This window comes from Ambystoma mexicanum, chromosome 9 (genome assembly GCF_040938575.1).
Source record: "Ambystoma mexicanum isolate Mex_15411 chromosome 9, UKY_AmexF1_1, whole genome shotgun sequence".
Lineage (NCBI taxonomy): Eukaryota > Metazoa > Chordata > Amphibia > Caudata > Ambystomatidae > Ambystoma > Ambystoma mexicanum.
The window spans coordinates 186798507-186821170 of NC_090931.1; the positions used below are offsets into that span (position 1 = coordinate 186798507).

The window sequence follows — 22664 nt, forward strand, 5'->3', positions numbered from 1 at the left end:
TGGAGTCCTTATTTACAGAAAAGAGGCAGAATGGATTGGCCTGGGGGTTCTTATCTCTAATGGAAAGGTCCTATTTGGAGGCATGGGGGCTCTTACTTGCAAGAAGTAGGGTGAATGGTTGTGTTTGGGTTTCTTGTCTGAAGGAAAGAGGCAGAATGGGTGAACTTGTGCATTCTTATCTGTGGTAATTGGCAGAATGAATGGGCAACAGGATCTTATAAGTAGATGGCAATACTGGATGGGTCTGTGGGTCATCAGGGAACTGGGTGGACTGAATAGGCCTGGGGGTTATTATCTGTGGGTAATGGGACTACTGGATGGGCCTGTGGGACCTTTTCTCTATCAAAAGGTTATTCTTGGTGGACCTGGAGTTTCATAACTATGGGTAATGGGCAGAGTGGATGGGCCTGGCAGTTCTCATTTGCACAAAAAGGGCATAATGTCATGGATGGGCCTGGGGGTTCTTTTCTGTAGGTACTAGGTAGATTGGATGGGAGTGGAGGTTCTTTTCTTTGGGTAATGGGCAGAGTGGATGGGCCTAGCAGTTCTCATTTGCACAAAAAGGGCATAATGTCATGGATGGGCCTGGGGGTTATTTGCATGAAAAGGGGCATAGTGCAATGGACGGGCCTGGGGGTTAATCTCTGTAGGTAACAGGTAGAATGGATGGCCCTGAGGGTTCTTCTGTATTTTCGACCTCTTTTCTTCACAGTTACCTCCTTTTTTCTGCTGCACTGGGTAACACTTTGCAATGTGGCAGCTCATCGCCTTGAACTTACTCCTTCAATCCTACACAAACACGATCATGGTCCCAGAAATGATCGCAATGTGCATTGCTTGGCTTAGATCATGGACGGGAAAAACATGGACTTGAATTTTTGGGGGGCACCCCGCCCCTCGCCCAAGAAAAGGGCTGCATCGAACGTAGCTGAGAGCAGCGAAACCTCACTCGCACATCAACACTTCCTGTTCACGAACTTGCACCAGAAAAACCCTTGCCGCAGCTGAGCGTGTGGAAAAAACACATTGCCACACCTGTGGGGGAGGAGAAGAGACGGGTTTTAGCTGAGGAAATTAAAACACGCACCTCTCTCCTGAGCACGTGAGCGCAGATGCCGAGGGCCCCGGCTGCGTTTCTCTCTGTGAGGCATTGCTGAGCGTTTCTCTCTGTGAGGTCTCTGGGAGGCATTGCTGAGCGTTTCTCTCTGTGAGGTCTCTGGGAGGCATTGCTGAGCGTTTCTCTCTGTGAGGTCTCTGTGAGGCATTGCTGAGCGTTTCTCTCTGTGAGGCATTGCTGAGCGTTTCTCTCTGTGAGGTCTCTGAGAGGCATTGCTGAGCGTTTCTCTCTGTGGGGTCTCTGTGAGGCATTGCTGAGCGTTTCTCTCTGTGAGGTCTCTGGGAGGCATTGCTGAGCGTTTCTCTCTGTGAGGCATTGCTGAGCGTTTCTCTCTGTGAGGTCTCTCTGAGAGGCATTGCTGAGCGTTTCTCTCTGTGAGGTCTCTGGGAGGCATTGCTGAGCGTTTCTCTCTGTGAGGCATTGCTGAGCGTTTCTCTCTGTGAGGTCTCTCTGAGAGGCATTGCTGAGCGTTTCTCTCTGTGAGGTCTCTGTGAGGCATTGCTGAGCGTTTCTCTCTGTGAGGTCTCTGAGAGGCATTGCTGAGCGTTTCTCTCTGTGACGTTTCTCTCTGTGAGGTCTCTGTGAGGCATTGCTGAGCGTTTCTCTCTGTGAGGCCTCTGAGAGGCATTGCTGAGCGTTTCTCTCTGTGAGGTCTCTGTGAGGCATTGCTGAGCGTTTCTCTCTGTGAGGTCTCTGAGAGGCATTGCTGAGCGTTTCTCTCTGTGAGGTCTCTGTGAGGCATTGCTGAGCGTTTCTCTCTGTGAGGCCTCGCTGAGCGCGCGCCGCGCAACGCGAGTTCGTCGACAGCGCTGGTGGAGTTCGCCCAGTGCGTGGGTTCATATTTCCCCTGCAGCGCGCGGCTGAGCTTCCTTCCAGAAGCATCCATGGCCTCGTGTCGCTGCTCTGCGGCTGCTGTGCTCGCAGTCCTTCTCGCTACAGGTAAGGCAAGCCCCCCTGAATTCATAGCAGCCTGGCAACGTTATTCCATATCAGTAGCCGCTTACCGCCGCCGGGCCATCGCAACCTATTATTTAAAAGTGGCTTTTTTTTGTTGAAGAAAAATGCAGTTTATTTATTTATTTTTTTTGTATTAAAGCAAACAAGCCATAAGCAGTCATGAAATACTACTTTTTAAAAATGTTTAATGTGTAACTAGAAAGAAACCTTCCACATCCAAAAGTGATACTATTAGTAGGTTATACTTCGTTTTGTCATCTTTCATTGCGACTAAAGGTACTCCTTCGTTATGGCTAATACAGTTTTCCCACAGCCCCTTGAAGAAAGTAAGTCATATAGCTTGGTGGGGAAAGGCCCCTGCTCCTGAGAGCTCTGTCACCTCTACAACTTGCAGGTCAAATATTGGCCTTGCCCCCCTTGCCCTTTCTTCATTTGAGTGGGTAGCTGGGCTGCGCCTATCGATCCACCGGATAGTAAACTCCAGCCAGGTTTTCAGGCTATCCACACTGAACATGCATGAGAAGAATTTACATACAGTGAAGTTCAGTGCAGCTCAGTGTCATACTTGATGGTCATACAGAAAACTCCACTTGATTGTATGATTTAGTGGGTCGACAAACTTCACCTCAAGGTTAGCAGTTTATTTGATTTATGTATTGTTTATTTATAGAGCGCCTATACACAGGTGAAGTGCTTCAAAGCGCTTCAAGGTGGGAAGGTTAGAAGGAATACAGTAATCATTCTTAGGCCTTGAAGATACCGAATGAGCTAAACATAAAACTAGCATACTAGGCCTGACAGACATTTCTCCTAGTGCAAGTGGAAACAGTTCAGACCAAGCTCGAGGGGGGAGGGGGGAGAGGGGTTTGGGGGGGGTTCAGGAAAGACACACTAACTGGTCCTAGTAACATTTCCGTCATGCATACATACAGACGGAGGTGCGGGGCGGGGGTGAGGTCTGTGATGACCCTTACAAAGTCCCTTACATAATCTGTGAAGGGCATGGACACTATGGAACTGCTGTTATTTTCCTAAAAGTACTTTTTATACAAGTGTTTTGAATTTGTAAATTTTTTTTACATGAAAACAAGAATGTAAGGCTTTCCTGCAATTCATTGTCGCATACTTGGTCGGCACTCAAGTGATGTGAACTCTTTTCATGATCAAAAAACGCAGTTCCAAAGAAAAAAAAATGACATTTGTTTAACTTGGGCACTCAGAACCTCCACATGATTCAATACAAAGGCAGTATGACGCGCATGACTCATTGCCCAACGTGTTTCAGGCGAACACCCCATCATCAGGAGGCACAGCTCTATGAACAGATCATTTGAAACTGATCAATATGGATACATTTCTTGATCCCAGCAAATTTCAATCAAAATTCAAAACAAAAATCTCCCCTCACCCTATAACACTCCGGCCATAATGCGCTGATGGAGCGCCTCCATTAGTTTGAATGTTGTTTTTTTACCGTAGTCCATCTTTTGTGTCAATTTAAAAATGTAACCTAAAGTGTTTTTACTTTGTTAATCCGGAGGGCATGTGTGGAAAAGGTGAAGAGAGGAAACATGAACGGGCACTTACAATGTCCGTTTAAACATGATGTTATTGGTGTTTTATGTTTCCAAGACTGTATTCCAATCCTCTGAATTCCTAAAGGAATTTTTAGTGAGATTCCTTTAACACTTAAATCATTATAAGTGCAATGATCGCATTGAAAACATGTGGTATTTAAAATACCTCTTTTTTAAAAAATAAAATGCTACCTAATTATGAGTCGGATCAGATGGGATATTTGCCGCATCGGGAGAAAATGTGGGTTAATTACCCCATGCGGTACATTCTATGTACCCCATGCGGTATATGTCCTGTGGGATCCAAACGTATAATTAGATAGCCTTTTCCACCTAAGATGAATTTGATAGGACAACTGATCATAATGAGGCCTGCATTGGCAATGCAGATTTTATTTAATATTTTGTTGAAAATGGCCTAATGTGAGCAAATGCCAGGGTTTGATGGAACGCTGCATCTAGTTTGATATCCACATAGAACTCCACACCTAATTTATTTATTTATTGTTTGCTTGTTAGGTGCTTATACAATAAGAATGTACTGTTTCAAAGCGCCCACGAGGCAGGGAGAGAGCGAGGGTGGGAAGTACATGACAACACAATAATTAAGAGACTACAGGGAGTGGGACGAACCTACTACGCCTTGTGAGTATTCACAACGTGCAAGTGCAGAAAGGAAGAGGGAAGAGCGGGAAGTGCTGGGGAGTGCGAGCCCAAGGATGAGCCATGGACCAAGTGCTAGGAATGTTGAGTGCCATACAGTCAGTCAAAAAGTTTATTTCAGATAATAAACTCCATAAAACACAAGTGCTATACTAAAACATTTAAAATGAATTATTTAGCTCCAAAATTAAATCGAAATTATGTTTCTGTTCGCAAACATGAAGTAAGGGCAGTATACAGGACACTCCTTTAACTAAAAGCACCATCCTGTAGTAAAGATAACTAGAGGCTAATAAAGGTTTAGGGCCTCATTACACAGAAGGCAGTAAGGGTTAACGGTCACCGGTAAGGGTACCGGTGACCGTTAACCCTTACCGCCTTACTACGAGGTCCCTTTGCGGGACCCGACCTTAATGCTTGGTGTAGACCAGCCGTTAAAGTTGGGTCCCGCAAAGGGATCTTGGTGCTAATTACGGTACCGCAATTTGCGGTACCCTAATTAGCTCGTTCCCCATTCCCATTGTGCCCTATGGGCAAAAATTGCAATGGGGAAGGGCCATGGAGAAAGAGGGAATTACCGCCCCGCCAACCTTGGAATGGGGTGGTAATTCCCCTTTTCTCCATGGTGGTACCAGTATGGTACCGACGGCAACCATGGTGCTAATAGCACCATGGTTTACCGCCTTCCGCTTAATGAGGCCCTTAGTGTTTGTAATAATTTTTCCACCTCCACGTTGACATGTTGCAAACATTCGAACATCGATAATTGCACTTGATTTAGGCCTGTGGAATCTTCAAAAGAGGATAATGTAGAAGGTTTGTCCAACTCGAGGCCTCAAGGACCCGAGCTATGTCCGATTTTCAGGATACCTACCCCTCATTAATATGGCTGAGAGAAAAGTATGCACATTTTTTCTCATGAATATTCATGGGGGATATCCTGAAAACCCGTTAGGATTCCAGGCCTGGAGTTGGACAACCCTGATAGAGCAATAGGCACCAGTTTAATTAAGGATGTGCTTGTAACCAACATCGGCAATAGACAGTATATCCTCATTTATTTCAGATCCGATACAATGGTAGGGGAGGTGAAAAATGGCCCAGCAAGATGGTCCGGGGACCAGCAATTCTCACTGATGTACAATGCAAGTTACCTGTCACTGATCATTAACAGCGCTGTAGGTTGTTTTTACAAAAGTATGGTAAATTGTTAAGACCAGAAGCAACGTGAACTTGGCTGCTGGTGGGGGGAGAGGGGGGGGGGCGAGGGGGGGTGGGAGAGACAGGCCGTGACCCTAGTTTCATTTTTGTAACGGATATCGTGTCATGTCGACCCTCACCCGTCCTCACCACTGTAGTGCTGCACAGCAATCTTTTGACAGATCACAAAACGTAGATGTTCAACATTCACCACAGAATACCTCAGAAAATTAATATTAAAATAAGTACACGTTTTAAATATTTTTTTAAATACTGGTCCGCGTTGGGCGGGGGTGATTGTGAGTTTTGCAGAATCCCCCCTAGGAATACTCTGTGCCGTGATTACTATGCCCACATGAAGGGCGCTGAAGCTCGACACATTACGAATTTACTGCTGCTTAGGCAGAAAACGCATGCCGAAAATGTGGTATTTCATAAATTAACAATATGTTTTGTTTATGAAAAGTAAATGTGCATTTCCAACCGTGTTTGTTGGAACTGTATACGGTTCACACAGCTAAAGTCACACAAAGGTCAGGGATGACTCTTCTGTACATTGCGCATGAAAAGGGCAAGAATTTGAGCGTCTGAGGTGCCCACATTCACCCCATCTTGGGGGGTCGCCTGCCTCTTACTGTTCTGTGTGGAAAGGATGGACCAGAGCAGTTTTTCACTTACCGGACAGACAGTGATCGAAGTGAGCGGGAACGGTCGGGAGCAGTGTTCCACTACTTTCATTTGTTTCTGTTTACCATTCCTCTACTCTTTAAGACCCAATTCACCATTCTATATAGAGGAGTTGTCCATTTATGCCCCTGTGCAGTGTAAAGTTGTAATAGGAGCCTTAGTTACTAGTCACTTAGACTATTGCAATGCCCCGGCCGCAACACTGTGTCACATGTTGCACTTTGCTTCCACCTACTCCCTTCCCTGGCAAGGCCACGGTTCCACTACTTTTTTCGGCGCACTTCTACCACTGCAGACAGTACGTTTTGAGCAAGCTGTGGGGGAGAGGGAGAAAGAAGATACGGGATTTTTGTAGTAACCAACCTCATTGATAATACCGCCTGTTTGGTTCCATGTTATTTCAACAAAGGAAATTACTTCAATGTAATTTACTTAGTTGAAATAACTTCGAAAATATACTTCGATTTTTTTTTGTTTTGTTGCCCCCCTTCCTCTTCACTGCCACCCCCACGCAAAACCCTCCCACTTTTACCACTTACCCCAATATCACATGATAATTTCTACAAATTAAAATACATCACAGTACTTTACTTAATGGAAACAAAGGCATACACGCCTGTTTATACCATTACCGCCAGATTCTTAATGATACCCTAAGAAAAAAGGGGCAGACCCAATTTTACATAAAGTAGTGTTCATTAATCACACGGAAATTACCGGTCAATTTTTTTCTTGCACTATTGAATCTCAAGGAAAGTGATTATCGAGGATTTAGAAGGGTTGATGATCACAAGCCTGCAGCTAGAGGTTCTAGGCAAAATGAAATTGACAACATATATGGCTTTGGAAGTAATGCAGACTGGAGCACTTGATTAAATGCACCTGAAGACAGAAGGCAGGACCAAATTTAAGGCTGTTCACCATTACACTATAAATGGTAAGAATTTCTTTAGTAGGTTTGTGTTGTGGATTGCAAGAGAATTGTGTAGAAAAGACTTTTAAGACTGAATTTCTATGATCTGTCTCTCAGGAAATCAACGTCTGGTAGGCGCTTCAGCAATTATCGTGAACATTATTGTACATTTTTTTCAATAAGCCTGGAAAGGGAAGCTGGAGCTCCTATTGCGCGGAGGCTTGCTTTAACAACATTTAAAGGAGAGTTCATTTGGCAACCTACAGCCTTTCTCTTTGAGGGGAAAAGAGACTGTCCATTAAACGCAGGGGTCTGCAACTCGAGGCTCTCCAGATGTTTTCGACTATCACTTCCATGTTCCACCATCGACTCTGTTGGATAGGACTAATGCGATTTGCAGGCCAGCACATCTGGCAAGTGCAAAGGCTGCAGACCCCTGATTTAGCATCTGTTGAGTTCTCAGCAAGGATTGTAGACTTTGTTACTTTCTCATAGTCATAGCACAGTTCTACCCAAGGAAATGTGTAGTAATCCTGCGGTTGCCATCCCTTAGTTATGCCCAGAAGGTACCCAAGCATATGTTTTGCAGCCCCTGTTCCTCACGTTTTAACACCTGAGCCACCTTTTTAGATAAGAGGCCCTGTTCTGATACCCTAAACGTTTCCTAGCCCACACGTTTTTTGTGGATTTTTTCTTATCATTTCATTTTTCTGCACTCGTCCCTAAAAGATTTTTCTGACCATATCAACCCTTCGCCCAACAAGCCTGGCCCAAGGTTTTGTCTGTAGAGCCTCTTCAGTAGCAGCAGCAAGGGTGTCGAAGAAGGATTCTGAAAGAAAGGGGGCATGATTTTGGTTATAGACTTTTATCTTGAAGTGAAAAGGATCCCCACTATCCCTAACTTCTAAGAGGGGTTTTCCTGCCTCAAAACGAATACTTAAAGGATCGGTACGAACATCCTTCAAAGTAAATTCCAGCATCCTGTGTCAAAACCTACTTCTGTCCCTCACACTACAACTAAACATATAACTAACAGAACGTTCCTTCTTTAAGGAGAAAGGCCCCCTTCTCCTTCTTCTTGGATGGGGTTCAACAAAATGTTCCTTCAAAACAAATATGTCAGGGGGAATGACTCCCTTCATCAGACTTACAGGTTTCAGACAGTCTTTACACAATATTCTCACCAGGAGAATGGCTCCCTTCTCCTGGTGTGGCTCTGTACAATTTCCAATAGAACCAGGGGAAATGACTCCCTTCCTTTGGTATGGTTTGGTACAATTCACAACAAGGCCAGGGGGAATGACTCCCTTGCCCTGGCTTCTTTTTTTTTTTTTTTTTTTTTTTTTTTTTTTGAAAGCTACAGTTTTAACATATAGAAAAAACTTTTGTTTCAAATGGTCACTTCGAAGATTGAGAAAAAACAAAACAACATCCCAAAGGTTCATCACAATTAGTTCAAGGTTCAAAGGTTCAGAAATTTCTTTGAGGTGATTAATTTTTGAATTAGCTAGAACTGAAACTAGCACGATTCTTCATTCCTGAGTAGACTAAGGACGACAGAAGGAAGATACAAGAATAAAAAGCAGAATTCAAATGCAACATAAACAAGCTTTGTCTCAAACTGCCAACAGATCGGTTTCTGATCTATTAAAAGTCTAAGCACAAATGCTCTCAACAGATTCAAGTCAGAAAGTGACGAAGTCACACCACAGGCCCTCGTGGGGCATGCCTAACTTGCAAGCACAGTTAGCATGGAGACTGAAGCAATATATTTAAGTAATTTACAATGGCACATACGTGTTTAACGTTATTGCCACTGGAAATTAGTCGCCACCAAGCCTCCATATCTCCATCTAAAGGCGCAAATTGGATCAGGTGCTTTGAGCGTAAATCGCAGGTGGCTAGACAATCAAGAATTAGATGTTTTAAGGTTTCAGTGGACCCTTCGACAAAAACAGCATAACTTGTCCTTCAGCGAGGCATCCTTTCTTTGCCATAGAATTTCCTTTGTTCTCAAAATATTTAAACGAAATCTTAGGAATTGCTTGCGATAATGTCTCGAGTAGCAACGCAAAAGATAGGAAGATTGTACGTTTAATTTTTTGTGGTCAGGACTCAGCCATTTTGAAGAGGCCAATCTCTCGTGTGCTTCCAGGTTGATGGTCCATGCCCAGATATCAAATTTTCGTTTCGCATGTTGTGGTCGTTTGAACAGATCGTAATTGCCAATTTCCGCAACATCAGCCCAATGTTGGACTCTTGAACGCCAATGGTCTAATAGGCAGGCCCTGGTGGAGTTGTCCTCACCTGAGAAGATACAGTAGGCCGCTGGTTTGCTGTTTTCTTTCATCTTTCGCATCAGTGCAATTGATTTCCAGATCATATGGCTATAAAGAGAGTTTAAGGACAGTTCATGTCTTAAAGTGATAACAGAGACACACTTCGGAAGGTTTAATGCACGTTTCCAGAAGCAACCTTCAAGCTGGTTCCAGGTGTTTTCATTTATGTGCCAGCTAGCTTCTGCACCAAAGGTCAGAATCGGTACCACCTTTTGTAGGTAGAACATTATGATCGGAGTTAGCGAAAATTTGCCGAATTTTTTGTTTATTTTGGCCGCTTGAAGAGCCAGTCCTAGACATTTTACTTTCAGGGCGTCCACCCATGACTTTTCGCAGAGCGAATTATTGAACTGCACTCCAAGGTACCGTATTGAGTTTACTGATGACAAGCGCTGGCCACCGACCGCCCAGTTAAAGGCTTTATCTTTCTTGCTTCTCACATGGCCAATTGTCACAATTTTTGTTTTTTCAGTGTTTATTTGAAGCTCATTAGACGATAAGTAATCGTACAGACAATGAAGTAGTCGCTGCAGTCCAACTTGTGTTCGATCCAGCAGCACCAGGTCATCAGCATAGGCGATGTATCGTACAGAAGTCCTATGTAATTTCGGAGGGAAGCAGTGGGCTTGATCTAAGTGGGGCTGTAGATCTGCTAAAAATAATTTAAACAGATCAGCTGCCAAAGGGCACCCTTGCTTTACACCTCTTGTTGTTGTGATTTTATCGGATAGTTCCCCAGCCTTATTTAGACGTACTCGAATTGAAGTATTAGAATGTAGGGCCATGATAGGATTGAGTATACCAGCTGGACATTTCCATCTTAATAATTTTAGCCACAGCAGATTACGATTTATACCATCAAAGGCTTGCTTCATGTCAATGAAGGCCAGATGTAGCTTGGTATTTGCTTTTAAGGCTTCTAATTTCAGGATGGTTAATATTGAGATGTTTACATCGACGCCAACGCCCTTTGAGAAGCCAGTTTGACGGTCATCTAAAATGCCAACCTCATAAGCCCAGGTTGCCAATTTTGATCTCAGATTTGATCCGAAGATTTTACCGATCGAATCAAGTAGGGCGATCGGGCGATAGTTTTCAGGAGAATCCCAACGCCCTTTTTTGTGGATGGGAACAACAATTGCAGTTAACCAAGACTCAGGCAATGATTTATGTTTGGTGATATTCTTGAACAGACATTCAATGAAAGGCACCCATTGCTGCATGTTTTTTTTTAGCATTACGTTACTGATCAAATCTGGGCCAGCTGCACGCGAGTTCTTTAGTAATTTAATAGCGTGGGTTATGTCATCAAGCGACATTTCTGTGTTCCATGGCTCACCTTTGGACCTAGACTGTAGTTCAGGTTCAAAAGTTTGGCTGTTAAAAACTTTAGAGAAATGTTCGTACCAGACGTCAGCTGAAATGATGTTCTGTGTCGAATTCATGCTGTTTGCCTGGCCTATGTTTAAAATTTGCCATATATCGCGTGTGTTTTTTGTCAGCATATATTTCATCATTAATTCGGCGCGGTCTTGCTCTATTATTATACGATTGGAAGTAACCCAATTTCTAAACAGCGTGCGTCTGTTTCTCACTTCCACTGATAATTTTTGCTTTGATATGTTTCTGTTTTTTTTTTTTAGACACCTCAAGTCTCTTCTTAGCTCTTGTTTTTTCTCATGCAAGAGCTTGCAGAATAGGTGTTTATGACTTTTTTGTTGTATTTTCGAACCATTAGGATCGGTTGTATGTATCGATAGAAGGGGTGTATAATCTATCCCAATAGGCAATCTCATGAGCTTCTCAGTTAAGCAGCCAATCTGGTTAAGACTAATCCGCAGCCGATTTCCGCTTCTGTTTGTTTCGACGGGCAGATTGTATAAATCTGTAGGAATGGCAGTTGACAAGAGACATTCAAGGTTTAATAATCTATGGTCGCTATTGGACATGTGATGGACATGCAGTGAGTTGATCTTTGGCTCAAACACTCTTGAAATCCAAAAATAATCGATGATACTATGTAGGTGCTCTCTATGCCAAGTTGGTTGTGCAGGATTATCACCTTTGACTGCACCATTAACCATTATACAATCACGTATTTTCATTGCCTTTGACCATTGTTGAGCTCTGACTCCAATCTGATCTTTGGGAATCAGATGGTAAGTCTGGTCCTTTGGAGCATATTTAAACCAGGTGCAATTTAAGTCTCCGCAGCAAATAATTGTTAAATTGCTGTGTTTTAAAATCGCGTTATCCATTAGAGAGCAAACAGCATCTATGAGTACCTTCGAGCTGATCTTAGCCGCATTCCAGTAGCAGTTTATGATTAGAAGCGATGTCCGTCTTAGGTCAACATTGTCGCACATTGCGTGCATAAGTGTACCTTGAACAAAAGGATTGGGATTAAATGCTTCTGGTGTAGACCAGTTTTGTGACAGGCGAACCATAGTTATAAGTCCTGCGCTTGGGCGCCCATGGGCATTTTTGATGGCTGGATTGATTAAGGTAGTAAAGCCATCTCTCAGGGGGGCCTCAGACAACCAAGTCTCCTGTAAACAGATGGCAAACACCTTTTCGAGAGGAAATTCAAAGTCATTAAATAAGTGGCAAAACCCTCGAGTGTTCCAAGAGAGAATTGAGTGAGGAGCCTCCGCTGTTGTCAATCATGGCTAAACTTGAGCATGTACTCTCGAACGGCTCACATAGTTCTTCTTTTGGGGCTTTATGTGGCCGTGGGTACCTACTGTAGTTAGATGTTTTCGGAAATTTGCAACGTCTTCAACTTGTTTAGCGAGCAGTTGCTTGTCGGACTTCTTATCGGAATTATTTACGATGTCAATCTCAGGTTCACTTGAAATTTCGAAGCCAAACATCAAGAGGTCGTCTGCAGCTTTCAATAGAGTATTACGAACTCCCCATGAAGCGATGTGTAACAGAACGGAATCAGAGCATTGCTCTGTTACATATTCAACTATTTGGATGTCCTCAGTGACAATCAGCCGCAGAGGAGGAATGTGTTTAAACAACCTTAGCACATTAGTCCGGTTCAAATTTAACTCGTTGTCATCACCCAGAATGTTTTGTAATCTCAATTTATGATTACTTTTTGATGTTTGCCGGGAACTTTTCTCAGCATCCTTGAAATTAGCAGTGAGCTGCAGTTTGCGCTGATTTAGCGTTAGTTTTGGGTTGAGACTAAGACTCGTTGGGGCAGAGTCGGCAGGCCCTCCTTCCGTCGCACACCGCCTAGAAGAAAGCTCAACATTTCGCCGATTGGATATAACACTCTTAGCCGGAAAAGACTTATGGCGTGGAGGCTGAGGTGAAGGCAAGCTTGCCTCGCCGCACAATTTAGACCTTTCGTCATCACCTGAGATCGAATAAGTTGACAAGTCACATAGGTCAATCGAAGGAGAATTAACTGATGCGGCAGAAGAACGGTCCTCTGAAATTATACGCCGCCGCTTCACTCCAAGTTTCAAGGAAGAGGGATGGCCAATGCGTTGTGTCTGTACATTTTCAGTGCAAGATTTCATGTTACGCTTAAATAGGCCTACTCTAGGTGGAGTGGATAAGTTCCTGATGAAGCTTTTGGTGGTTGAATGTATGCCTTGCTTTGGATTAGGGCATGATGCATTGGTTTTTCCCTTTCTCGAAGGGACTGTGGATTTTGCATTCTGCGTGCCAACATTCCTTTTTGGCACCACACCCAGATCACCTGTTTTGGCTGGACCTGAGAAAATGCCGAATGATGAAAATGGATTATTAAGTGGAGCTAATTGCAGCGCTGGAGGCTTTGAAGAGACAATGTCCTTTAGAGGGCCTGCGTCGATAACTACAGTTGACTCACTTTCTAGTAAAGGTTGACTTGCATCAAATGAAGGTTGTGGGGTTACCTTTGCCAAGTCATTTGTGCTTGAATTTGCTGTACGTGCACTGGATATAGAAGTATTTGCTGCGTCTTTTGAGTCAGAGTTCTGTAAGCTTACAGCCAAAGAAGGAGGCATCAAATGAATATTCTTAGCCAAAGAACAAGTGTGCTTACACACTTTAGCTTTTCCGATTGTGGTAGGTGATGATAGGCTAATGGCTATATCTGCAGTTAAATCCTTAAGATCTGTTAACAGGGTTTCATTCCTCTTTTGATTAGTTGAGATGACCTCGCTGATCTGCGATTGCCAACGAACTCTCAAGCCTTCTTCAGCTTGCATTTGATCTTTTGAAAATGTGATGAAGTTATCAATTCTTTCAAGTTTTGACATTAGGTTCAATAGCATCGCTCCTTGATCGCGAATGGTTTCATTTATAGACTCATACAGTTTTACAAAAGGAATCATTGCTTGCGAGGAAGCAGCAAGCACGTTATTGTGAATTTGAATAGCAGCGGCAACTGATAGACTGGATTTTGAGCTTGGGGTTTTGCAGGATTCATTGGCAAGGCTTGAGTCATGTGATAAGTCCTTGCTTGGAGTGTAGAGTGCAGGTAAAGACACAGGAGTCGTACTAGCACTCACTCTTTTTTTACTCAATTTCCCATCTAAACAGGTGCCCGCTTGTTGCTGTAAATGAGATTTCTTTTGCTGACCCTTCTGAGGCGAAAACTGCGTCGACTGACGTGCCGGAACTGAGAGTACACTAATGTCAGGATCTGAGGGCTGACCACTCAGGTTCAGTTCTGGGATCCGCACTGTTAGACTGGAGGTGTCCTTCATCAGGGGAGCTTGCAGAGATGCATCGGAACTGTTGGTAGGAAAGGTTTTTGGAGGCACTTTAGGAGTGTGGCTTATATGAGGAGCATTGGGCCTCTCCGAACGAAATAATTGTGTCACGACGTGGATCTGGCTGTGGCATCCTGTGAATATTGGAGGCAGAAGCTTGTGAGAGCATTCTCGACTCTTGAGTTGAGTCGTCTTTTGCACGTGGACCTTCAAGGTGAAGAGCAGACTTCTGTGGACAGAGCGTGATGGAGGATGACGCTTCAATATCTTCTGCATGTTTAGTCGGAAGGATAACTTCGTTCGATTTCACAGCTCGAGACGGAGCAAGAGAAGGAGCAGTAGATGGTTGTTCCTGGACTAAAGTATCTGCACACATGATTTCCGCATCAGTTAAGTCGAAAGGAAAAAGGGGGATGTCGCAAGAAACAATTTGCATAGAGGGGAGTGCATCTTCCGGGCCTTCCTCCACAGGCGGGGCTGGATTTAAATTTGCGAGAGAGAGTTGCGGTATTAGGCGTAATACCTTTTCTTGGATTACATCACTGTGCGTATTACTCAATGGGGTATCGGTAGTTGAGGGAATTGAATCACCGCGGACAGAATCATGGTTTGCTGCAAGATGTACTTGAGCGGTTATATTGTGAGAAACAACAGGTGCAATTAGATCAACAACTTGCTTGCTTACCTTTGCACAAGTCTTAATTTTGCCTGGCATGGCAGTCCAGGGGTTCAACATTCGTCTCTGTTGTAATGTATTGAGTCTTGTCTGAGGGCCACAAGCCGGAGAGGGAGCCGCTGCATTTGGGATGTCGACCATGTTCCAGCGGCGTACCAGCGAACCAGCAAACAGCCAAACAGCCGCTGTAAAAATGCACTCGCCCTTCACTCACGAGGGCTTAACGCCGCGAGGGCGCTTGGGTCTTGATTTGTAGGTTTCCACCTGGGGGGGGCGGGGCTAGATCCACGCCGCACGCCGACTTGCTCCACGGAAACCAGGTAACCAGGAATGCAGAGCGTCGAGGAACAGCAGTGACTGGGAATTAGTCACGCAAACGCCAAACAGCCGCTGTAAAAATGCACTCGCCCTTCACTCACGAGGGCTTCTTCACCTCAACTCTCAGTTCAGGTCCAAGAGAATGCTTCCTTCTCTTGGTCTGCTTTGGCCCAGTTCAGCACAAGGCCAGGGGGATTGACTCCCTTCTCCTGGCATCTCCAGCTCAACTCTCGATTCAGGCTCAAGAGAATGCCTCCCTTCTCTGGATATACTTTGGCAAAGTTTAAACACAAAGCCAGGGAGACTGACTCTTCTCCTTGCATCTCTATCACAACATCTGCTTTGGTACCAGGAGAATGACTCCCTTCTCCTGGTATAGCTTGATACAGTTCCTTTTTATTGCTTTCCTCTTGATAATCACTTTGCCTCTGTGACTTGTTTTCAGGAATGTCCCAAATATTGTTAGGATCCCAGACTCTTCTTCTGTAACTAGTGGTCTTATCTCTGCCACAATAATGAGGAAGACTTACTCTATGCTTTGGTTTACTTCTGTTGGGATCCTAGACCCTTCTTGTATGGTCAGTGGTCTCCTCTTTTCCACTGTTGTGGTGGACAAGGCCCCAGACTCTTCCCTGGTGTCAAGTGGGCTTCTCTTTTCCACTGTTCTTTTTTTAATTAATTGTTTATTGTGCCTTTGTTAGGAGCTTATACAGTAAGCCATTTCTGTTTCAAAACGCCAACAGGGCAACAGGGAGGGAACATGGGATTAAACAATAAATACAGTGGAGGAAGAAAAGACAAACCTACTATGCTTTGTGAGTATTCAGAACGTGCAAGTGCAACAAGGAAGAGGGGGGTTGCGGTAGGTGCTGGGGTGACCGTGCTCGCGGGTGAACAGCAGATGAAGTGCATACTCTGGAAGTGCTATACGGCCTGGAGCCGCCTTGGGTGGAAAAAAGTGCAAGCGTCCAGGACCGAGGCTGGAGGCTGCTGAGTTGTGCTGAAGGGTAGACAGCAGCTGGGGCGATTGGATGTGGAAGGCCATAGCCTGAGGATACATGAGGGCCCTGGTCACCAATAACAGCAACTGTGAGATTAGCAGAGGAGGTAAGAAGGGACGGAGGAGGTAAAGAGGAAAGTCTTGAGGAGCTTCCAGAATTTGGGGAAGTCCTGCTCAAGATTCATTGGAGGGGCCAGCTGAGGAAAGAGATTGGCCTCCTGGCCTCTGTTTAGCGAAACTCTTTACACACAAAGAATTGGTGCCAGAGGAGCATAGAGGTCTAGAGGGAGAGTATTTAGTAAGAAAGAGTTGCAGATAGAGTGGTTTAGGGCAGGAAAGATGCAGTCCCTGGGCTTAAGATCAAGATACGTCTTGCTGCCCTTTTCTGGATTAGCTGGAGCGGTCACAGTGTGGAAGAAGGTAGATTCAGGAGGAGGCTATTGCAGTACTCAAGCCTAGAGAGAACCATGGCTTGGGTAACATCGAGCTTCTGGGGGGAAAGTGAGAAAAGGGAGAATTCCTTTGAGAAGGAAGAGTTGAAAGTGAGACTTCTTGGCAATGTCCTGAGTGTGAGGGAGAATGGAGTCGAAGATGACTCAGAGGTTTTTGGCTTCAGATGAAGGCGCAGGGGGAGAGCCCATAGAGGAAGGTCAGAGTGAGGGGAAGAAGACGGGAGCAGGGGTCCCAATGGGAACGATCACAGTTTTGCTGGCAGTTTTGATGGACGGGGTCCCAGACCCTTCCCTGGTGGTCAGTGGACTTATCTCTGTCACTGTCTGGAAGGTGAGTCCCTCCAGTACTTGCTTGACACTGGTTTGGATCCCAGACTTTTATCTTGCTTGGGTTCCAAACCCATATCTCTCTCCCTCTTGATCTAGGCCCTCTTGGTTCACTCTCCTGCTAAGTAATGCTATGAAGGAAATTACTTGTATCGTTATTTTTGGTTAACTTGCATTCATTCATCAACTTTATACCCCCACCGGTTCCCACGTTGTACCCGTTATCGTCACTGGGTCTGGGACACTCTGCCGGTTTTTCCTGGCATCATGCTCCGTTTGGGTGCATTGGACGGGGTTCTTTGTCTCAGCTGCTTTCACTCCACATGTCTCGTTCCTGTTCTGTGGGCTGGCGTTGTAGGCGTTGTAGCCGCTATTGCAGGATCTCACGATCCACCTTCTAGAGGTCGCGCCATGCATTCCCAGCTTCTAGCCACGTTCTCGACCAGCTCTACCCCACTGGGTCAAGGATTCCTGCTGCCTGCTTTCCGTCTCCAGCAGATGACAGCCTTCAGCTTCTCCAGAGCATTCTCTGCCTCGCCTTTGCTTTTCCCAGGCTGGGCTATCCCTAATGCTGTTCTCCTTCTCTCAAGTCCTTCTACTGTTTTATTTTAGTCAAGTGAACACTCCAGTAATCCCCCATAAAAAAGAAAGGCCGAAAACGCCACGTTTTTTTGATTGAACTTTTCTGCAATTTCTTAAGCAGAAAAAAGATGCGGGTTCAGGTAAGGGAATAAACTATGAAGGTGGAATGTGGGGGAGAGGCTCTTTTTTGAAATTCAACCAAAAAAAGTTCTGGCTTTTCAGCCTAGTTAGTTTAAATTTGGTATTTCAATGTAGAACCAACACTCGACTGCAGAACACTACAATGGTTCTTCCAGTTCCCTGGGCCACTTCATGACTCCTAATGGCCACCTCTTTCCAGTACTTGGATTGGGAGTAATCTTAATGTCTTGGATGATCTTCTTCTCAGTTAGTGAAGCTGACGTGATGTTACAATAGCACATGGATATCTCGCGAGGGGGTGATGTGAAAGGGTAATAGAGGTTTTAGGAAGGTTTGGGTTCAGGTGTTGTGCCGCCTATCTCCCAGGTGGTCTTTCTTATCCCCAGTAGGGGAGTCCCTCCCCATGAGGTCCTCCCGCATTAATCCACCGCTATGGGGAAAATTGGGTAGTGGCCTCACCTCCCTAGCCTCATGAGAAAGACCTCCCCCTTGGAGAAGTAACGACACCGAGTAAATCGACACTCAGCAGATGAACCCTTCTCTTGGCCAACTACCGGCCACAGTGCCAAGTTGTCAATTCCACCTACTCCTCTCCCTTCCACCTACTCCTCTTCTTTCCATGTATCATCTTTACTCATACGTCCCGTCCCCTTTCCTCCCTCCCTGTGGGCGCCCCCAACATGGGGACGGTACGGAACTGTTGGCAGTGAAAAATTGAGCTTCCCCATTAAATTTAATACAGCGGGTTAGGGCTTGGCACAGGTGTGGTAACACCCCCTGAGGACCCACCCTCCAGTGCCTCATCTCAGTCTGTTTTTCTACATGGATGGTGTCGGACTTGGCAGCTAGGGCACAGAGAATTTTTTAACTTTCTGCTTGCTCCCCGTGTTTGTTTTTTGTTTGAATCTTCTTCACCTCTTTTCGGCGCCTTGCTTTCCCTGGGACATGTCAGCCACAGGAGGCTTCACAAGATGCGCATCCTGTGATCGTTCATTCATGGCCTCGGACGCCCATGTGCTCTGTCTTGAATGTCTGGGGCCTGACCACCGCTGGGACACGTGCACGGCTTGCAGTGCTCTCGGTCTACGGGCCTTAAAGAATCATCTGTCTAGAATGAGGTAAATCTTCCACCTTCTCCTCCAGGTCATCTTAAAGAGTTTGTCTCTGGGACCCCACGTCAAGACAAGGTATGCCCTTTGTTTAGTATGGCTCCCCACCACGGAGACCCCTTCCCGGGGGTTTCCACGGGAAAGAGTACCTTGGATTCTGGTTCTGGCAGACCCGAGACCGTTAAGACTACCGGCTCCCAAGCTGAGGGGCCAAGGGGCTCTTCCTGACGTTCCATCGACGGACCCGTGGCCGGAAAGGCTCCTGGCTCCCAAGCCGAGGTGCTCTTCCGGGCAGACGCAGAGAGGCGATCAAGTTCGTCCTCCTCTTTGGCCCCAGTGGGCAATGGATCATCGTGTTCTACTTCCAAGAGCCAGGCCTTAGCACGATCCAGCGCAACTACCAGCTCTGAAGTGGAGGGCACCCATCCTACCGGAATCCCCTCTGAGCTCGCTGCGTAGGGCGATTCGACTACCGGCCTGCAGGCCTAGAGCTCTGGGCCTACCAGAGCAATCTCTGAGGTTGACGCTTCTATTTCAGTTTCCAGGGCCAAGGAGTGCCCTTTCATTTCTGAGCCAGCACTTGGCACACGTCCCTTGCACCCTTCTGCTCAGGGTGTGGTGCAAGGTGCCAAGATGTCAGACAAGCACACAGCAGAGCCTGCCAGGCCGACGGCCATCTTGGATTCGGATTCTGGTCTTCCCGGCCCTTCGCCCACAGAGTGGGCCATGCAAGAAGGTTCCAGTCCCCTTCCATCGGGAAGCAGCGGCAGACTTTATGGTACAGGCGGGTGGCCTCCGGCGCTCCTGGTACTGTTTCCTGTTCCTCCCCCGGCCCAGGCCCTGCCAATGCTTCAGAGCCCCCCTCCTCCAGTACCATCAACTCCTCCTCTGCAGCAGCCATTGGATCCATAGCTATCTCAGGTCCGGATCTCGGGGGGACCCCTCCGCCTCTGGTGCCGCAGGACCCAGACTCCCCTACATCTGAAAAAAAGGGGGGGCGATGAGGGCGACGATGACGAGGTGTCGAGAAAGGTCTGGGAGAAGCCCTGGGCCATCACCGAGAGGAATAAGAAGTTGGACACCCACTTCAGGCTTGTGGATGGGGAGTCAGTCCTCCAGACATCCCACCCCAGCCTCACTCTTCAGTGGGGGCAACAAGCTCCTTGTATTCTAAACCTTCACCTTCCTATGCAGGGGCTGCCTCCACGTATCTTTCTAAGGAGGACAAATTGCTTGAGCCTTTTGGCAAGCGCTGCTAACTTAACTTAGGGCTGCATTTGTAGCAGGCCAACGCTGACACCCTCCTTGCTGCGGCTAACCAGAAGCTGTGGCGGAAGCTAGGGGAGTTCCTGCTGAGATAGGCCTCCTTCAAGGCCGGCCTAGCTGATGCATGGGCAGTTGTGAAATGTCTGGGGGTCTAGATGAGGCAGACAGCGTTTATTCATGCCACTAAATTCTCCTCCGATGTGCAAGAAAGGATCCTTGATCTTCCGGGTCGGATCTTTTTTATTTATCCACCGATGACGAGCTGACCAAGAAGAAGATCTCTACGCAGACTGCCAAGTCGCTCGCAATCCTGACTAAACTAGGGCAGAAGTCCTCCCCTAAGTCCTAGGGCAGGACTGACTTCAAACCCCATGCTTTCACCGGCTTCATGGGGTTTCGAGACCGGAGTGCACAGAGGCCTGACAGGTTCCCGAGCGACCACAGGACGAAACAGCAGAGGATTGTGGACGTTTTTTTCAGCTCCCCCCTCCTCCTCTCCCGCCTCACACGCTAAGAAGCAATGACATCACAGTCAGGGAACACAGCTCGCCTTTAGGGGGCTGACTGGCTCTCTTTCAGGACTGCTGGAAGCGTCCTTGGATCCTTTCTATAGTCTCCACAGGCTTGAGTCTTCCTCTTCCTTTCCCTCTACCTTCCTCTCCTTCTCTGCTTCAGAACGGGCCCCCAAACCCTTTACTGGAGATCCTCTCTCTTCTAGCGATGCAAGCAGTGGAGCCGTTTCCTCTGTCAGACAGGGGCTCTGGCTACTACTCCAGGATTTTTGCAGTACCCAAGAACAACCAGGCTGGCCTGAGGGGGGAGTCCTGGACCTGTCATTTCTCAAACTATCTTCACCACTAGAATGCTTCCAGATTATTACTCCTGCGCACATAGACAAGTCTGTATGAGCAGGGCACTGGATGTGTTCCCTAGACCTCAAGGATGCATTCCTGCATGTCCCTATCTACCAGTTGCATTGGAAATTTCTCCCTGCCTCCCTTAGGCTTGAGCCTGATCTTCTTAAGTTCCGGAAACTCCTCAAGACTTTGCTTTTCTCCTTCCCTCTCATCCTCCCGTGCGAATGTCCCTCCACCAATGCGACTGGTGCCTTGTCCCTTCTGAGTCATAGAGGGGCCAGATCATCCCTGACCAGTCTCCCCCAGCATCCCTTCCCCGGACTAGCCTGATCCTCGTCCACCCTGTCCTTTGCATTTATCTGCCCCTCCCTCTTTCTCCCCTAGCACTTGCCCTCATTGGCCCTCCTCAGCACTTGCACGCCTCCTTTGAGCACTCCTCTCCTGCACTTCCACCCCCCTCCCATCCCTGCCCCATACTCCTCCCTCCCCTGCACTTATCACCTCTTCTTTGCACTTGCACGATAGGATTGTTACAAGGCCAATATAAACATCATTGTTTTTTTTTGTTGCTATGTCCCCTTTTTTGTCTTGTGGCGCCTGGTAACGCTTCTGTATAGGTGCCATACAAAGGCCCAATAAATACAAAATAAATAAAGAAACCCCTGAAGACATGTACTCTGGTCAGCCAACTTTCGCATTCTGTCCAGCACTTGGTCATTCACCTCTCCAATGGTGTAATGCCCACAGGCGTAATTATTGGCAGCATAATCCTTGCCATTTATAAGCTGCGTTGGATGGATTAGATGCCGCTATGTCCCAGAACGAACTTCATCAATCACACTGGGCTCCAGATCAACAAACTGCTCTGGGCACGTGCTTCCCAGCACCAGTCTCACTGAAGAAAGTATTGAAGAAGTCGTCTTCACCTCCGATGGTCTTGTCACTGGGCATCTGCCCGTCAGGCTGGATGCCATGTTCCAGACAATACAGCTCTCAGCAGGCATGGCCCATCTGGACTCCGGCCTGACCAACGTGAACTGAAATACATTCTCTCATGATTGTCCTGTTCTACTTCCGGTTGGAAGGGTCTCGCTCTGAGCTGTGTGACGTGTCTCTGTGAGTTGAATCCCAGTCCCTATTGTTGAGGACATATAGCATGCATATAGCTGACGAAATAGGCCATGTGTATTGTTGTGGATATAGACCATGCTTATAGTTGAGGATACAGTCCACAGTTGTTCTTGAGGATATAGACTGCTTATTGTTGAGGACATATTGTATAGTTGTTGTTGGGGGTATGTATAGTCTGTGCATTTTATAAAACGTCTGTCCTGTTGGGTACAACCATCCAATCTTTCAGCCTAAATACAACCATATATTCTTTCCTGGCCCTAAATATCATCTATGAATCTAACCCAATGGGTTCTGAAACCAAATACCCAGAAAAGTTTGAGCGACTCAGTAGCAAGAGCAGTACAGAGGAAAATGTGTTCTGATAGATCATCAGGACAATCACACCTTAGACATCATAACACATTGCCTGTATATTTAGTTTCAAGAGAAATGTCCCTGATATATTTCTTCTTGCATTTTTCCAATATCTCTGACTGCTTTTCTTGTCCTTTTTTAAGTCTTTCTCCCTTGCGATCTGCGATTTTCAAATGCAAAATGGGCTCTGAATGGCTATTTTGGTGGCATGTGATACCATATAAATGATAATTTAACAGCGACAACACTAAAAAAGTTGAATGAATATCAATCAGCA

The 22664-nt window shown here is 46.1% G+C and overlaps 1 protein-coding gene across 1 annotated transcript in view; it reads left to right on the forward strand.

The window, feature by feature from the left end:
• Nucleotides 1-1060: 1060 nt before the first annotated feature.
• The window catches only part of LOC138487843 (T-cell surface glycoprotein CD3 delta chain-like), a 97570-nt gene continuing 75966 nt past the window's right edge, over nt 1061-22664 (forward strand). The window contains exon 1 of the mRNA XM_069614445.1: nt 1061-2056. Within this exon, the coding sequence (XP_069470546.1) occupies nt 2002-2056 (55 nt within the window). The 5' untranslated portion in view covers nt 1061-2001. The remainder of the gene's footprint in view (nt 2057-22664) is intronic.